Source organism: Montipora foliosa, chromosome 7, assembly GCF_036669935.1.
Source record: "Montipora foliosa isolate CH-2021 chromosome 7, ASM3666993v2, whole genome shotgun sequence".
In the NCBI taxonomy this organism is placed as follows: domain Eukaryota; kingdom Metazoa; phylum Cnidaria; class Anthozoa; order Scleractinia; family Acroporidae; genus Montipora; species Montipora foliosa.
In genome coordinates, this window is record NC_090875.1 from 23,895,819 (window position 1) to 23,914,217 (window position 18,399).

General features: G+C 41.0%; 1 protein-coding gene across 6 annotated transcripts in view; it reads left to right on the forward strand.

Moving 5' to 3' along the window:
• The window catches only part of LOC138011459 (A disintegrin and metalloproteinase with thrombospondin motifs 20-like), a 64,009-nt gene that overhangs the window by 25,705 nt on the left and 19,905 nt on the right, over positions 1–18,399 (forward strand). For 5 of the 6 annotated variants that reach the window (XM_068858459.1, XM_068858458.1, XM_068858461.1 and 2 more), the window contains 31 exons: positions 88–284; positions 2,278–2,361; positions 3,162–3,286; positions 3,681–3,721; positions 4,189–4,294; positions 4,721–4,864; positions 5,158–5,302; positions 5,770–5,874; positions 7,286–7,428; positions 7,541–7,604; positions 7,727–7,847; positions 8,298–8,434; positions 9,070–9,187; positions 9,402–9,494; positions 9,584–9,750; positions 9,825–9,957; positions 10,246–10,372; positions 10,493–10,697; positions 11,446–11,613; positions 12,864–13,028; positions 14,082–14,306; positions 14,400–14,582; positions 14,682–14,927; positions 15,081–15,242; positions 15,549–15,710; positions 15,788–15,937; positions 16,048–16,209; positions 16,283–16,432; positions 16,922–17,083; positions 17,166–17,315; positions 18,179–18,340. In XM_068858459.1, coding sequence (XP_068714560.1) covers positions 88–284; positions 2,278–2,361; positions 3,162–3,286; positions 3,681–3,721; positions 4,189–4,294; positions 4,721–4,864; positions 5,158–5,302; positions 5,770–5,874; positions 7,286–7,428; positions 7,541–7,604; positions 7,727–7,847; positions 8,298–8,434; positions 9,070–9,187; positions 9,402–9,494; positions 9,584–9,750; positions 9,825–9,957; positions 10,246–10,372; positions 10,493–10,697; positions 11,446–11,613; positions 12,864–13,028; positions 14,082–14,306; positions 14,400–14,582; positions 14,682–14,927; positions 15,081–15,242; positions 15,549–15,710; positions 15,788–15,937; positions 16,048–16,209; positions 16,283–16,432; positions 16,922–17,083; positions 17,166–17,315; positions 18,179–18,340 — 4,502 coding nt within the window. The remainder of the gene's footprint in view (positions 1–87; positions 285–2,277; positions 2,362–3,161; positions 3,287–3,680; positions 3,722–4,188; positions 4,295–4,720; positions 4,865–5,157; positions 5,303–5,769; positions 5,875–7,285; positions 7,429–7,540; positions 7,605–7,726; positions 7,848–8,297; positions 8,435–9,069; positions 9,188–9,401; positions 9,495–9,583; positions 9,751–9,824; positions 9,958–10,245; positions 10,373–10,492; positions 10,698–11,445; positions 11,614–12,863; positions 13,029–14,081; positions 14,307–14,399; positions 14,583–14,681; positions 14,928–15,080; positions 15,243–15,548; positions 15,711–15,787; positions 15,938–16,047; positions 16,210–16,282; positions 16,433–16,921; positions 17,084–17,165; positions 17,316–18,178; positions 18,341–18,399) is intronic. The other variant, XM_068858462.1, reaches the window with a different exon arrangement.

Below are 18,399 nucleotides of genomic sequence, written 5' to 3' on the forward strand. Positions count from 1 at the left end.
TGATCAATGCAGTCTGCTAACGTAAAAGTGATAATCGTTTTATCTTAGTAGAAAGTGTTGACGTCTCTTTATTTATTATTTTTTTAGACTCTGACATGCCTCCAACGCTAATGCGAGGTCTTCCTGGAGAATATGGAAACGCCAGTACAGGAGGGAAGAGGAGGAGGAGGAGATCAGCTGATGAGAATTTTGTAGAAACATTAGTTGTGGTGGACAGGACAATGGTAAATGAATTCGGGAGCAAGGCGGACTTACAGAGCTACATTCTTACTCTAATGGGAGTGGTGAGTAATAGAAAGATGTTATTGTTAGGCCTTTCTGGAATGTACATCGACTCAGACACTAGGCCACCTTTATCGAGCGGCCGAATCTACAACTTTATAAACTTTTCTATTGAATGAGCAGACAGTATTCAATGTTTTAGTTAGCTTCAGGGTTCGTACAGAGTCTTGAATTCTTGAAAAAGTCTGGAAATTTTGCAAACCAGTTTTCTAGACCTGGAAAAAATCTGAGGAAGATAAAGATAAAAAAAAATGGAAAAAAATGGTAAAACGTCTGGAGAATTTTTTGTTTTGAAAACTGAAAGAAGTGCTTTATTGCTGAGTGAATTTTTCCAGGTAGTCAAATCTTTTTTTAAAATTTCGTCTTTGGCGACATTCAATCGCAGACCAAGAAGTCTCAGATCTCTCTTGCGCCAGCACTGCATCGTGGTTACTGTGTGTTCACAGTGCATCATGGGATAAACTATATATACTAAACTTGGGTCTGGAAAAAGAAATTAGCAATTTGGACAAAGTCTGGAAAAAGTCTTTGATTTTTCAACCAAAACTCTCTGTGAACCCTGTAGCTTAACCCTTTCACCGCCAAAAATGCAAATTGACACTTATAGATTTTACTCTGTCTAACGCCAAATGATTTTCCTCGTCAATGGGGAAGCCCTGGGCGGTGAGATGGTTAAAAAGGATAATCAGGTATTTTCTATGTGAACTGGCCAGTTTCATCTCCTCCATTCCTGGAGCCTAACTAATCACTCTGTCTGAACAAAAGGGCGTCAGAAACAAGAATTAGCCCACTTAATCCAGACTGAAACAAATAGCTTACAAGAATTTCGTAGTCTTGTAGGCCAGGAAGGTGGTCGCCAATCCCACCCTTTTTCCCGCATTGTGTTTGGAAATTTTCCTGCTAAATCCAGCTTTGGTCTTCAAATGCGAAGGTCCCCTTGTCATTGACTGGTGCTTTTAGAATCAGTTGAAATACTTAGGCTATATTTACACGGTATCGGACGAAGTTTCTACCGGTTGAAAAAGTTGACGGGAAATTTTGTTCGCACGGAACCGTATAATAATTTCGCTCCATTCACACGGAATTGACGAACCGGATTAAAGTTTAACCTTCGTCGTCCCTAAACTTCTCGGTGCACTTGTAAATAGCCAACTGGTTTGCCTCCGGCCAGCTTACTTCCGGTTGTCGTCCCAAGCTCGAAACGTTTAAAAAGCTTACTTCCGGTTGTCGCACGTTTCATGCGTAAGCTCCTTGTTCTCGCATGTATCCTGAGGGCCCGACAATTTGGGGTTCATTGAAGTTGCCCTTGTTCTTAATTGGTCTGTTTAACGTCGTCGTTTGGCCTTCAAAGGCCCACTTTCACCCGACAGACATTGCGTGCCATGGAACAATTTTGATATTTTAAAATCCAACCAAAGCTGAAATTTATCCAATCAGATCGCTGCGATAAGCAATGCGAATTTCCGTAACAAAAACAAACGGTCTAAAGGCCTGTCGGTTGAAGTTGGGGCCTTAAAGCTAAGGCGTTCACGTGGCTACTCCGCTAAAGCAGGAAGCTAAACCTGCACGTCACTCCTTTCCTAGTTGCAGATTTTCGTAGCAGCTAGAAGAACTGAACGCATGTAGTATCGCTCATTCCCTGTCGATCATTACTAAGCAAAGAGAACATAAAATATTAGGCAGAAATTTTGGAATTGGCTCAAAACTATCAAATTGGATACCAGCGAGATTTGCAAAGGAAGTCAAAACGACACGCGCACATTGGTCGATGCGAATCAGTCCAGTACTTTCTTATGGGAAATAAGGCGCGTGCGTACTCGTTCGAACTCAATAGGACGCGCACGTTGACGTCTCTTAGACCCTAAAGAAGCTGGCTACCCGGTATCATGTCACTTCATGACGTTGATTTACGTTTTTATGACTGAGGGAGGTTAATAACGCCCAACGTTTTTGTTTGCAGTTCGTTGTTTTCTTAGTGTGCGCTCTTGCTTACAGGTTTCTCAAGTGTATCACGACAGGAGCATTGGAAATCCAATTAATATTATAGTAGTGAAAATTGCTTTTCTGGAAACAGATGAGGTACGGGCAACGTTAATTTTGTGTTTTTTTATTGAATAACTACGTTTCAGGTGAAATTGTTGTACTTCAGCTATCATCGCTTTTGTCATAAATCCCGCAAGGCAATACCGAGTGCTGCTTTATACAAGTAGATTTCTCAATCTCCATCTCCAATCGACAAACTCATCGGCTTCTTGCACCTTTGATATTCGGCAGGTTGTAGTAAATGAGGGACCGGAGTATCTGACTGACTGACTGACAACACTAACCGACCGAAAGAACGACCGAGCCACTTACCGAATAGTGAGCTACCCAACCGATGGTAGGCGCTCACCAAACTACTTAAAGACAACACTAAACGACTGAACCGTCAACGAACGACGAAACATCAGACCAACAGACGACACCAATGGACGACCGACGACACTGGCCAATCGAGCGACAGACTAACTATATTTAGTATCACCCAACTAGTGGACTAATGCAAATCCTGCATTTTAATTGGCTACGCTGCTAGAGGACTATTAGTAATAGTCCTCGAGTAGCGAAAAGCATGACGTTTTCTTTAGTTTTATTCCCAAATAAATAATCCTTCAACTTGCATTTGCTAACTTTATTATTGCCTTTTATGTCCGACTAGTTGGGTGATACTAAAACAATTAGACCCTTCGCCCTCAAGCGCCACGGGTCAATAGACCATTCGGCTTCACCTCATGGGCTATTGACCCGTAGCCCGCAAGGTTTGGGGGTCTAATTGTTAAATATCTCTGCGAAGCACCTGTTCTAAGGGTACTAAAGTGTGAATATCTTTTCAATGTCAGCCTGGTATTGACGTAACTTCCGACGCTACCAGGACGCTAAAAAGCTTTTGCCGCTGGCAGAAAAAAGTGATGATGAAACATAAATCACACCCGGAACATCATGACGTGGCCATTCTCTTAACAAAGTAAGATCCCTGCTTGAAACTTTAAAGCAATCTTGTAAGTCGAACTGCGTATGTCCAGTAATCCCTGACAACTCTTATTGGTATAGATAAAAGTGGTTTTTACAAGAGTGTCGAAAGTATTGTCGAAAGTAGTTTTGCGAGTGCTTTGGTTTTACATACTCATTTGAAATGATTGGCTTAAAAATCTCACACCACATTCGCGGCCAACTGAGGCGACACTCATTTTCCCACTCATTTTCCCGCGCTTAGTGCCTTACACGCGTTCTGATTTGCTCATTTGATTGTTTGTGTCTCTTATGATTGGCAAAAGTATTTTTTTTTTTGTATTCATCTTTCGTGAGACTCTTCCTTGAGACCCTTATTTTACTCGTTGTTTATATGTTTCTTAATTTAGGACTAACATTTGTCGGTCACCTGGGAAATGTGACACGTTAGGTAAGTAATAACCCGAGTTTTGTTAGCTTTTTGGTCATAGTCAAACTGACATGGTGGTTTAAAAGGAATTTTACACATTGCAAGTTGTTACGCGTTGTTTCGCACGATGGGATCAGTCTTTGTTAGGAGAGAACTGTTTGTTTTTATCCTTACTGACTGCGAAGATGATAAAAATGTGGCCGCTGTAACTTGCTTCATGTGTTTCTATCTAGCTGAAGCTAGCGCATAAGTCGTAGGTATGCACTTCGACAGTTTTTTTTCTCCAAGCACGCGCAAGAAGTATCTAAAGCATATAGTGTGATCTTGTACTAAAAAATGTTCCTTCCTGTGCAACCTCTGCTGCAAGGAATAGTACAGGGTGAGGAATTATTGTTGCGTAGTTGTTTCAGTGTTTTTTCCTTTCACGTCATGGCGGGTCTTTTTTCTTTTTTCGCATGCGATGACATTGTTATTCTTCCTGACTCCAGGTCTTGCTGAGCTTGGTACCATGTGTAATCCGTCTAAAAGTTGCGCCTTGGCTGAAGACAATGGACTCAGCACAGCTTACACAATAGCACATGAGCTAGGGCACGTGTGAGTATCCCTCCTCTACCCAAATTCAAGCAAAGAAACTGTCGAGCGAAAATAAAAAAACCCGCTTAAATGAAAAACGAGAATTATTGGACAGTCGGCAATGGAATGACATATCCCAGTTGTAAACTGAGCAGAAACACGCAGAAGCGCAGCGGTGAATCGATTTCCGAATTCCCTTCATATAAGAGCAGAGCAATAATTGCGCCCATTTGTGATCAAATATCTCACAGTTGAAGTAAAACAAAGGAACATGACCAAAGCTTTTCAGTTATACACCATGAACGAGCTTAACTGTGGGCCGTGGATCTAGCTGCGTTTGCAACTCTTGTCTTTTTACTTTTTTTTGCAAGACTTAAACTTTTGGAAAACTAAATGGAAAGCGTTCTGCATTAATCAGGGGCTAATCAATTATTTTCCTTGCCACAGGTTTGGGTTGCCTCATGACGGCGATAATAACAGATGCACACGCAGCAGGGGTGATCAGCATTTAATGGCGCGCTCTTTGAGTTATGATAATAAACCTTGGTCCTGGTCTAATTGCAGTCGCGACAAGATCACTCAGTTCTTAGAGTAAGTATGATCGGGTACGATTATGATATTCCTGTCAAATATCCGACATGCGTCCCAGCACAAATTTATTAGAAGGTGAAATTTCTGTTAGGAGCGCCGATTGCTATTCTTATGATGTTTCCTTCATCAAAAGGTGCAACAACAAAAATTATTGACGCGTGTTTAACATTGATCAATCAAGGTTCACACTTCAGGTTTCCGAAGTGCAGATCTTTCATTTGGCTTTGCTTCAGCGGGCCTGTTAAGTCATATGATTTAAATGAAACTCATCCAGTGCTGTAATTCTGTTGTAGTTTAGGATATGGCTCGTGCTTAGCAGACAAACCAGACGATGAAACTAAAATAAAATTGCAGGAGCGACTTCCAGGTGAAGTTTACAGTGTCGACAAGCAATGTCAAATGGTGTTTGGTGAAAACTCTTCACTCTGTCCATTTATGGTGAGCTTTGCATGTCGAATTGATCGTCTTCTTTTTTGGACAGTAATTTCAAAACAAATGTTTAGACTTGCATAAAATAAATAAATATGTATAGTTTTAAGTAAATTCTCTTAGAGTACTTTCCGCTTTGAGCCGCAGTCACAAAAACCCTAGCTGAAGTTTCTCCTCTTCAACAGGCAAATAAGCAATAGTTATGCTCCCATTCTTTAAAGCCACTGAGGAAAAATACACCAGTTTTGGCAGATATTAAGTTCTTTGGCCCATATGCAGAAATTCTCGTGGCTGGTAATGGATCGTCGGTCATACGATTTGTGTCGCCTTCTCTTACATACATACCTAGTTTATTGAAAGGTCAGTAAAAATGGCAGCCAAAGTCTGATGTGGACCTTCCACAGTCCAAAGATGATGACGACTTTGACGAAGGTTTTTAATGGCTTTGTTTTGTTTCGTTTTTTTTTTTTTTTTAGGAACCTTGCAGACGGCTGTGGTGCGTCAAGATGATTGGACACCGAAGAGGTTGCTCAACACATCACATGCCCTGGGCGGACGGAACTCCTTGTGCGAACAGAAAGGTGAGCCAAGTAACTGTGCTCTGTTGCCAATGGCAAAGCTTAGAAACTAGAATTTTTCGATGTGCAATGATGAAACGGTTGAGGCGGAGAAAAGGCGGGGCCCGTTGCTAATGAATAATTAGTCATTTGTTATTGCATAAAACAGAGGTGGTTGATATGCATTTTAAATAAAATCAAAAAGTAACCACATAGATATATTTTCAATAAGCCTCAATTAAACTAGTTTTGAATTATAGCTATCTCTATAGAGTACAGGTTTAAGATCTACTCGCGAAGTTTGCGAGAGATGTTAGGAGGTCGAGGTCGAGGTCTTGCTTGTAAGAACAGGCTGAATACGTGTTTAATCAAAATCCCCCGGAGGAGCTGAAATGAATTATCTTCCTTCAAATACTACACTTTTGAAACCGTAATTTTTGTTCGTGTCCTTTCAGCTAATGAATGCCACATTGATTTCTCTACCGGATATAACAGCGAGGAATGCAGTTGACTCTCCTCGTTGGTATCTATACCCTCTTACTGTGAAATTAAAAAAAGCGCGAGAATTTGGTCACTTAGGTGACCTTCGAACACTATCTAAGTTTTAAACATTGTCTTCATTTCTGAATGAGTCAAATCCCAAGTTTACTCTGGTTGGTGATGATTGAATACGATCATGAGTCATGCCATAGTTGTCTTCCTCTTGAGAAAAAAGTTGTAGTATTTGACCTTTTAATTACGGGGTAATGACAGCAGTTTTCAACCATTTATTCTACGCACGCGATGAAGTGACTTCATGTCCGTGTTTTAACAGAGAACTCCTCTATTGCGAGCATCTTCCGGGTCTTTTCATATATTACAAGGTTACAGCTCATGGCGTATTGGTGAATGGGATTTCTTGTTTTAAATTCTTTGTTTGAAGACCCCCAACATGGGATGGCCACAATACCTCTAACTGACTTGAACAGAACTATGTGGACAACTCAATGGACTAATTTGTTTAAATTCACACCCACATTGATCATGCAGATTCAATTAACGACCGTCAAGTGTTTTTCACTTTGTAAAAGGCGAGAAAAGGTCCGATATCTAATTACCATAAAGGCGTATTTCACATAACGCACGCATGTTTCAAGGTCTTTTACTTCCCCCCTCCCCATCGGCGCTAAGTGGTTTGAATCTTAAGAAAAAACATTCCAATTCCGGGAATAAGTCCTATCTCGTAACTTTTAAAAGCTCATATCCTGATGCGAACTATTCGATTTTAATGCAAGGGTTTGACGAGAAAATGACGAGTCCACTTTTTCCCGAAAAATTCAATGCCGTGAGAAAATAATGAAAATATGCTAATGAAAGAAACAAGAACGTTAACTCGGAAGGAAGAAATGAACGCAACTATGAATCGCCTTTTTAATTACTTACATTTGCTTTGCAGTGGTGTATCCGGGGTAAGTGTGTAAAGAATCGGAGACTGAAGCCAGTGGATGGCCAATGGGGAGAGTGGGGTCCTTATATGGAGTGCACCCGGGAATGTGGCGGAGGGATTAAGCATTCCTACCGCCAGTGTAACAACCCCAGGTAAGTTCCAGAACGTTCGGTTGATTCACGCGCTGTGCTTTTTAAAAATTGTCGGCAAATCTGTCCAGGATACTGTTGAATTCTATTTTGACTTGGGATCTAATTCTTTTAGGCCGGAAAATGGTGGAAAGTATTGCATTGGTTTAAGAAAAAGATTTAAGTCTTGCAAGACACAAGTAAGTACGTTCATGTACTGACTTATTAATTTCCTGTGCTCAAAATTAGTTTTTGGCTCTCGTTCAGGTCACGACGTTGCACATTGTCGACTGAAATCGAAATTCTCTCCCAACTTTAACAGGAATGCTCAAAGGAGTCAGCGGACTTTCGCGCCTTGCAGTGTGCTAATAACCATGCGCGGACAATAACTTCAGGCTCCAAAAGTTACAGAATCAGACAATGGGTACCCAAGTACGCTGGAGGTATGAGTACTAACAGTGTCTTGTACTGTAACTAAATAAGGGTTTTGCAAAACTTTTTCTCGTATTTTCTTGTTTGGGAGCAGTGCTGGCGCTATGCTTGGAGCTGTCGCCTTTCACTGCTCCCAGTGATTTTTCCTCTTGTTATCCTCTTTCATCTTAAACCAACATTTCATTTGATGTGATTAGATTTGATTTGCAGTCTCCCCAGTTAGTTGAGCACTTTGCTCAGCTAGGTGAGCTTAAGATTTTGATAGTGATAATTATTACTGGTACTTGCTGGTACTCTTCACTAGACAAACGAAGATGAAAACAAATGTGACTAAACGAGTTCTGTTAAGTTTCTCCCGAACAAATCTTTGAAGATGAAAATCTCATCATTTCTCTTTTACTGAAAAAGCTGTCCTAAATAATCGTTATAACTCAGTGTAAATGTTCCTTATTTTGGAACAGTTCGTAGAGAAAACCAATGCAAGCTCTACTGTCGAATGGCTGGCACTGCGATTTATTTCAAATTGAAAGACAAAGTTATCGATGGAACGCCATGTAACCAAGATACCACGGACATCTGCGTGGATGGAAAGTGTATGGTAAGCACTGATAGTTGTTAATAAAAAATTTGAATTCTCCCTGTGATATCATCGTCTAATGAGGCAAAGAGACCGGGAAAATTAGAGAAATATTTTATACTGCCTATATTTGAAAGCAAATTCGCCGTGCTTTTTGTGACCAAGTCAAAGCTGAAGGTTAATGGTGGGAGGTTTGATTACCGTATAAACCAAACCTTATTGATTTTTTACCGATGACGACAGAGCTTCACAGAATATGAGCCAATCACGCCACAGAGTAGCTGAATGCAGTTGGTGCAGTTTATGCGCGCGCAAATGCCTGCAATCAAGACACACCTGCTTTTTCTTTTGTTTTTATCCCTCAAAAACCAACACTTGACTTCAGTTGCGTTAATTGTTAATTTCAGTTTACAGTGTCCCCTTTAGTGCTCCAGCGCTAGAACGACTAGACACTTGAATAAAGTTCCTTTTCTTTCCTTTCTTTTTGGTCGAGCCGGAATGTATCACTCGTTTTTGCTTTTGCATTGTCTCCCATTGACTAAGGCTGTGGCGCGAGATTTTCAACCAATCCCTTACTGTAATAAAGCCAACTACCGTCGCAGGTTTCCTTCTCACCTGCTGAATACTCAGTCAAATGATTTCTTGATCTTTTGCAGCCAGCAGGGTGTGACCGAATACTTAACTCCGATAAGAAGAAAGATAAGTGTGGAGTGTGTGACGGGGATAACTCTTCTTGCAGACGTTTCTCAGGAACTTTCAACCAGACAAGGTTTGGTAAGGCGTTGCTAAATGTGTAATGAATTTCGCAAAACAGATAGAGCAAGCCATGATAGTTTACCTGGGTCGTTTGGGAGAAATTGTACTCCGTAAACATGATTTAATATGTCAGCCTTGTCTCATAGCAAAGGGCGTAGTTAATAATCACACTAGTAACACATTTTCCCATATCCAACTGCACCGACTAAGTTGCGCATGTCTTCTTTTGCAGGATACAACTACATTTTTACAATCCCCGTAGGATCAACGGACATCGTGATTATCCAATATGGATGGAAAAATCGAGAAGACTCTAGTTATCTAGGTTGGTAATTGTGGATGATGCTGTCGCACTTTTTTGTCTACGGGATGCTGAGAAATTCTCACACTTTGGTTTGATCTCATTTTTTTCAGCCCTTCAAAGTGACAGCGAGAAGTTTCTTTTGAATGGAGGAATGATTATCGGTTTGGGTGTTAGAGAATTCTGGGCAGCGGGATCGAAAATCTGGTATTCTGGATCAGAAAAACCGATTGAACAAATCAAAATTGATGGAAAAACTACAGAACCAATCAAAGTGCACGTAAGAAACGAGTGATCAATCAAGTTTAATTTATGTGGAACAAGAAAAATCTTGCTTTTCATTTTTTTTTGCAGGTCCTCGAGGTGGGAGAAGTTGTACCACCCAATATTCATTATTCTCTTAATCAGAAAGTAACTGAGCCTGAGAAGTTTGTTTACAAATGGGATCACCTAGGAACCTGGACACAGTGTAGCAAACTTTGTAAAGGCAAGAAATCGTTCCAAATAAAGTCGTAGCTCGTGAAAATGACTGTGTTTAAACTCACAGTTCGTGCGGCTTTATTCGGCTGTCTCTACTGAATGGAATGGTTAAATGAATCTCATTGCATAATTTTGTCATGTTTATTTTAATATTTGGTCAAAGAGAGTGCTCGAATCTTTAATGACTTTCAGATTGGAGTCCAGAGCAACTTCAACTAAAAATTTTTCTTCCAAGCTAGGCATGTGCCTGGGGAAAGTACATTGTAGCATGAATAGAAATCGCTTCTTTCCATAGGGCAGAGAAAACGACGACCTAGATGTGTCCGCGCTATTGATGGTCAACAAGTGTCTAATGCGAGATGTGATCAAAGGACACGACCGAGCAGTGTCACCGAAGATTGTAACATCAGTTGTCGCCTGAGGTGGGTAATGCAATCCACAACATTAGTGCCAAGCGTTAGTATATGTGTAACGCAACCACTAGGAATCATAAAGTAATAAACAGCAAAATTTTGTCCATCTTTAATTTATCTCATTTGTAGCTGGTTTATAGAACACCGTGGAAAATGTTCAGCGCGTTGTGGTGTTGGCTACCAAACTCGAAGTATACGGTGCATACGAATAAACATCGACCGTTGGGGAGTGGTACTAGAGAAACATTGTCCAGCAAGTACCAAGCCCCCTGTGGTAGTATCATGCACTGGAACATGCGAGGGAACCAGATGGAATTATACTGAGTGGTCCAAGGTACATATGAGTTACTGAGGTTAAAACAAAAAGTTTAGTGCTGATTGATGTAAGACTACTTTTAACCAAAATTGCTTGTAATCTCGCGATCTGATTGGCTAATTTGCTGTTGAGTTGATTAGAGTCTAGACAACGCTGTTCGCGTCAATGTGTGAGGCAATTGTAATAGCCAATAAGGAACGCCCATTTTGGAAATAAACCAATCAGTTTGTGAAAAGGTAAAGACAACGCTTGCTCTTTTATTGCTCATGATCTTTGTTGCGCTCTGGCGTTGAATAGTGTGGTTAAAAGAAACTCGAATGTAGTTCAGCGTTGTCTGTACTCTCATCGACAACGATATTTGCCATCACAGTGGTCAAAATGTTGTGCGCCTCGTGAGTCTACAACAAATTTTCACCACTGTGGTGGCGAATATCGTTGTCGATAAGAGTACACAACGCTGAACCACATTCGATTTTTTAAATTTTTTTGGCTTAGTGAGGTTGAGAAGTTAAGCATTCAAAAGCAAATTTTGCTTTATGCATGACGTCACGGCGGCCATGTTGGTGTCCCTAAACAAGAAGAAACGTCAACCATGTTGGTTCCCCGAGCCCATCCTCCAAATATTTGGCCTCATTTTGTTTTGTTTCGGTTGAAACAAACTATGGCCGCTGATCACGTCTGTGAAACCGAGAATAGCGAGACCTTTATCGACTCTCGGTTGGAAACCGCTCATTAAAGTGACGTTATGATTCGCTCATAATTACAGTGCTCCAAGAGTTGTAACGGCGGGAGACAGACTCGTAGAGCTGAGTGCGAGGATGACTTTGGAGCAACTTTAAAAGAGATGGATTGTCGCCCATCTGACAAAGAACCACTAAGAAGACCTTGTAACACTTTTATTTGTCCTTGGTGGACCAACGGAACTTGGAGCTCGGTAAGTTTTGCGGGCTTCAAATCACTCATTATCGGTAATTTTGATGAAACGCCCCTTGTTTTTTAAAAGTATTTGCGTGAAATGAAAGTTGAAAAGATTATCTCAGTGAACGATGTGATGCGATGCGGTAGTATATCTTACTTTCAGTTCATGTTAATTCCCAGTTCAAAGACAAGGCATTTCATATATTCTAAATGCATTTCATTATCGTTTGTGGAATATAACTTGTTCTACCAAGGTAAACAACTTTATTACGCTAACAATTAGCATTAATATTATTATACATTTCACAATATTTAATGAGAAGATCATATACATATGGGCTATATGTGGCTAAATATAGTGACCGAGCTCCTGGAGGGGGGACTGGAAACTGGACACTTCAAAGGCCTTTTTCTCAAAATCTAGCCGTACGACCAGGGTTAAAATTTGGGAATTAGTAAGCAATATAAAGACGAAACCGTCAACATTTTTTTAAAAAGATCTATGGGACAGTTTTTCAGTTATTATCAAAATAGACGAAAATCGACGTTTCTGCCATTTGAGAAAAACGTTTCTGACAGATGTAACTATTTCTATTCATGACTTTTTTTCCCGCTAAATAAATCCTGAAATTTTAAGGTTGGGTCGTCCCGCGAGTTCTTGAGAAAAAGGCCTCTGAAATGTCTAGTTTGCAGTCCCCACTCTAGGAGCTCGGTCACTATATTCACCATTTTCCCCTGATTTGCATTTATTTGTTAGGTAAAATTACATTTTACATTAATTGCAGTGACTAACACTTCAGAAGAGACATCCTGTTGCTTTAATTTCACATATTTCAAAATCTTGATCTTTTTCCTCGGAAAACTGTAGTAAGCCACCTTAAGTTGTTCCTCTAACTGCGATGATCTTAATTTGTAACTTTCATTTCACTTTCATTCCGTACTTCTATTATATAAGACATTTCTTATATTCTCAATTCATATATTATTGACATTGTTTTGACGAAATTGCTTTTGTCGTTAATGTCACCAAGGTTGGCCATTTCAAATACCAACCTACGATTTGATATAAATTGATTTGATTTGATTTCTGTACAGCGGTGTCCCCAATTAGTGCTCCAGCGGCAAATACAGTTGACACTTAAATAAATTTCGTCATTACGAATATCATTATTATTGACTATCAGTTATAATTGTGAAGTTTTTTTCGTAGTTATTTTTTTAGAAGATGACTCTTAATGTACCATTAACATAACATTCCTTTCTCAGTGCAGTGTGACTTGTGGATCTGGTCAGCAGACTCGCGAGTTAAAATGCATAAGCGAGCGAGGTGACGTAACACAGGCATCATGTGACCAGAAAAAGAAGCCGGAAAGCACAAGATCATGTGACATGGACTCTTGTCCCTATTGGTTCGCGGGTAAATGGACTGACGTAAGTGAAAAGCCGAAAGCGTTTATGATTCTCCTAAGCAAAGTTAATATTTCTTGCGCATTTTTTTTTCTTTTGAGCAAGACAACCGCGAACCTTTTCAAAAATTTTTGCAACCTATAGCTGTTCATAAGACATAACCAGGGCTGATCATTTCCTTAACCATGTTTCAAATAATTCGGCCCTGAAGAGTCAACATTATGGCACTCTTGTATCCATAGCATCGAGTTACCACCATATTAAATATTCTTCTAAGAGTAATCATTAATTATGAAGTGCGTTCGTGGGGTCGAAATATGGGTTTTGGAATATGCGAGGGAGTATATGATGTTTCCGTCTTAGTTAACATCCTAATTCGAACGTGAGCATGATGCCCTTACTTAAACATCGATATATACGTAAATCCTTAGGAACTAGGCGTTTAGAATGCTACATAAAATCCTAGCAGAAGAAAGGACTAGTTTCCACGATGTAATACGTTGGCTGTGTATGCAACACGTAAACAGCATATTTGCACGTTCGGTTAAGCAGCAATACTTCCAATTCGTATCAGGCGAGTAACTGATGTACTTATCAACTTATAGTTCGACAGGTCACGTTAACTAAGTGTCACGTTTTCTTCAACTTTACATTTAATACAATACCGTGAAAACCACGAGGTATTCTTTAGATATCTGCTTTACGATGCTCAGACTTGCTCAGACTACTACGAAAACCACGAGGTGCGCGAAAGTCTTTGCGCATCTGATGTATGACGTCATTCAAAATGGCACAGAAAATGCAGACGGCCGACGAAAATCTCAAAAAAATCACCCTTGAAACCACAGGACACCCAGAATTATTAACTGCGTTCTCCTTCTTCGAACGCAATTAACAGGTTTTCCCATCTTCAAGAGGTACCGCTCTCCACGACAACGTTTGGTTTAGTGTACATTAGCGGTGATTATTTCGCTGCATTTTGAGGGTGGCCCACACACAGCTTACTCTCACAATTGCGGTGCCTTATCTTTAGGTATGTTGTACTATGTTGTGACAAGCCTTCGTTTCCTCTTCTAGTGCTCTCAGTCGTGTGACAGTGGAACTATGACAAGACATGTCATGTGTTTGTCCGGAGAAAAAATCGCTAAACAAGTAGACGATGCACATTGTTCTTCTGCCGCAAGACCCCAGTCACGCAAAGTTTGCAAAATCCAGGATTGTGAGACAACATTGTATCATATTAATCAAGAATGGGACAATGGTCAAGCGGGTTATTATTGGAGGATAAGCATGTGGACTCCCGTAAGATTCTGTTTCGTTATTTTAACTGTATTGACCTGAAAAGATCCAAAACAGTTTACATATTTATTCTTTTGCATCATTGTGATCCTTCAGTGTTCGGTGTCCTGTGGAAACAAACCTGGTACACAGTATCGCGATGTCGAGTGCGTGTTTGTGAACGATAAGCAACAAGATTTGGTGCATGGAACTTTCTGTACGCATACTCCAAAACCCGCTGTCATGAAAGAATGCACCGTATCAATGTGTACCACTTGGAGGCATGGGTCCTGGGGCCAGGTGAGCATTAATTTGTGTTTATTTCTTCCTTGTTCCTCTACTATATATTCAAAGTCGATAAATCCCGATTAGCTAATACGATTTGTTTTTTAATTGCAGTGTTCCCGGCAGTGTGGTACAGGTGTGCAGCTTCGAGTGGTAAAGTGTACCTATGATAACTTTAAAATAACAGAGGAAAAGTACTGCGATCCCTCGTTGAAGCCGCTCAATGAACGATCCTGCCAGATTAAACCGTGCATTCCTACAAAAGGGACACCATCTCAAGACCCGAGAAGCACCCGAATAATACCGACAACCACAACTTCACGACAGGTAGCGAGATGGCACGAAGGACGCTGGACGCAGGTAAAGATTCTCGAAAATAAAACTGTTCAAACAAAGATATGAGTAATGGAAATAAATAGGAAACTCGCTCCAGTGAAAAGTTTTTGAGGGCAATTTTCAAGTTTATGTTGTTTGCGGAATCGCAGAAGTAAACGTTTTTGTTGTTGTTTTAAGTGTTCTGTAACGTGTGGCCAAGGACAAAGGACTCGACAGGTGTACTGCAGATTTAATGATGGCAAGACAAGTAAGGAATGCGATGAAAAGAAAAGACCTCACACAGTAATGGACTGTGTACGAAGGGCGTGTCCCGCTTGGCACCAAGACCTATGGAGTGAGGTAAATGATTTTTGAGACAGACGTACGTGAAGAAACGAAGATTACAACAAAACCCTGGGGAAAGTAATTCTGGTTTGACTTGCAATACGTCGTTTTTAACTGTGTTTCATCTCGCAGAATTTTCTTGGCAAAATGCAATAAGCCGACCACGGGGTACTTTGTATTCTCCTTATGTCTAACCATATTCTGAGTCATAAAAGTAAGAATACTACGGAAATGATTTACAAACAAACACGTGATCAAGACATAGGCGTGTTGTTACCAATCCTTGTCTTTCTTAATTCGAATGTTCATGTTATTTTCTAGTGCTCGGCTTCCTGTGGACAAGGAATCAGGCATCGGATTGTTGAGTGTAGATTCCGAAATGGACAGATGAGCCAAGGATGCAACGAGGACAAAAAGCCAGCAACGACTGAAGAATGTAACATTAGACCCTGTCCCAAATGGATAACGGGAAACTGGGAAAGAGTAAGCAAGCTTTCCTTCATTACTGTTAAGCGAAACTTTGAACAATATGCATGCTTGTTTGTTTTGTTATCCTTCAGTGTTCAGTAACTTGTGGTTCAGGAGTTAAAAAACGTTTAGTGGAATGCAGTGATAAAGACTTTAGCTGTAACGCAAAAACGAAACCACAAACAGCCGCGAGTTGCAATCTTGGATCATGTCCACACTGGGAAACAAGTTCATGGGGCGAGGTATTAGTTCTCTTTATCTTAAAAAGATTTTCCGTGATAGGCAAAATGACATTTTTGTATTTAAAAAGAAAAGCTTAAGGTAATTTATGAGAAATTTCCTTGCCCTTCAGTGCTCAGTTTCCTGCGGTGAAGGTATCAAGCAGAGAAGTGTGACTTGCAAATCACAAAATGGTCAATTGAGGACCGGGTGTATGGAGGAGAAGAAACCGTCGACCAGACAAGGCTGTAATGTAAGACCGTGCCCTACTTGGTTGATTGGAGATTGGGAAAGGGTAAGTTTACGATGCATGTAAGGCTTTGAAATCTTTAGTTAAGGTTGATTATTTGTTTTCCTTTTCTCTTTAGTGTTCAGTTACCTGTGGCTCTGGGAAAAAGATTCGTTCAGTGGAATGCAGTGAAAAAGATCTCAGTTGTGACGCAAGAACCAAGCCGCAAACGTTAGCGTCTTGTGGCGTGAATCCGTGCCCAACGTGGACAGTAGGACCGTGGGGGGAGGTAATCACAAAGATTTATTGATTCAAATATGATCGAGGTTCAATAAAGCCCCACTGGTATCTACCATCTGTTGAACCAAGAGAAAATGAGGAGACAGAGAGGGAGGCTCCCGGTCCAGCCCTTGGGATATGTCATGTCCACGAAAGTTATTTTTAGACGAGCGGAAGTCTTTGTTCTAGCGAAAGTCTGTCTTCCGAGACGTCCGCATGCAGGCCAACCTCGGTCTGATGTTTGAATGAATATAAATATTCATCAGCCTTCCACGTGCTCCGCCAGTTTCTCTTTTCACTGGAATTTTAAGAGCGAGGCAAGACTGCGCGCGGACGTCTCGGAAGACAGACTTCCGCTAGAACAAAGACTTCCGCTCGTCTAAAAATAACTTTCGTGGACATATCCCGGCCAAAGCCCTGAGCCTCCCTCTCTGTCCCCTCATTTTCTCTTGGTTGAACTACGTTTTCTTACGCAGGAATGTGTATTTGTTTCTTCTAGTGCCCAGTTTCTTGTGGTAATGGCACCACGCAACGGAGCGTTCGTTGCAGATTAGCAAATGGCCAGATAAGTCCCGGATGTGACGACAAAAGTAAACCTGTAACTATGAAAGCCTGCAATATCAGAGGCTGCCCGACATGGATGACTGAACCCTGGAGCAAAGTAAGAATATTGTAGCGCTATTTTTCGCATATTTAGCCCGCTTTTATTTACGTTTATTCGTCTTTTTTATCCATGTTCGCAGTGTTCAGTAACTTGTGGTTCTGGGGTTAAACAGCGCTCAGTGGAATGCAGTGACAAAGATTTAAGTTGTGACCCGAAAATTAAGCCAAAAACCACTTTGCCCTGTAACGTTGATGCGTGTCCGTGGTGGACAGTGGAGCTCTGGGGAGAGGTAAATGTAAAATACACGTAACATGCCCTATTCATACAGATGATGTGGAATCACATCGAAAACAACCACACCCAACTTTTGAGAAAACGTACCCCTTCTCATTACTTGCACATATTCATTATCTCGAACACCCACGGCTTGCTACCGTCTGGTTTCGTACCTCAGCCGATAGAGCAACTGAGATCTAATCCTCAGGTGGTGGGTTCAATTGACGTTTTCTTTGTCCTTGCGAGGGTCACCATTTCTATTTCTTGGGCTAACGCTCAGGCTCAAGTTAAGTTTTTCAAAGGTCGAATATAACGGGAGGCGCGGTGGCCTCATGGTTAGTGCGCTCGACTCCGGATCGAGTGGTCCGGGTTCGGATCCTGGCTGGGGACATTTTGTTGTGTTCTTGGGCAAGACACTTTACTCCAACGGTGCCTCTCTCTACCCAGGTGTATAAATGGGTACCGGCGAATTCAAGGCTTGGGGTAACCCTTCGATGGACTACCATCCCATCCACTCCTTGTCGCTTCATGCTAAGGAAAACGGGGATAAGCTCCGGCGCGTTGGGCCACTAGGCTGGGATAGCGCTTACCAGTGGATAAGTCACTATCCAGCAGTTTCAATCTGTGCAAAGATTTCAGTATTTGCTCACATAACTGTAAATATGCATACTCTAAGCACATCAAAGGAAAGGTGTGTATAAAAACCTTGGCCATGGCTTAAACATGAGGTATATTTTATTCTCTGGATTCTGACTTATCCAGCTTTTGAACAGCTGTGATTACTGTAGAAAGAAGACAGTATATCTACATAGAATACAAGCCCAGCAATGTTGAAAATCACAGATTCTTATCTCTCTTCCTTTCTATTTATCCTAGTGTTCAGTGTCTTGTGGTGAGGGAATACGGCAAAGAAACGTTACCTGCGTATCGAAAAATGGGCAGATGAGTCCCGGATGTAACAAGGGCGTCAAGCCAGCAACGACGGAAGTTTGTAATGTCAGACCATGCCCTTACTGGATTGTTGGAGACTGGGGCATGGTAAGCGGAGATTGTCAATTGGCTTCTCTGTTGTCTTATCGTACAAGGCAGTGAAGTTT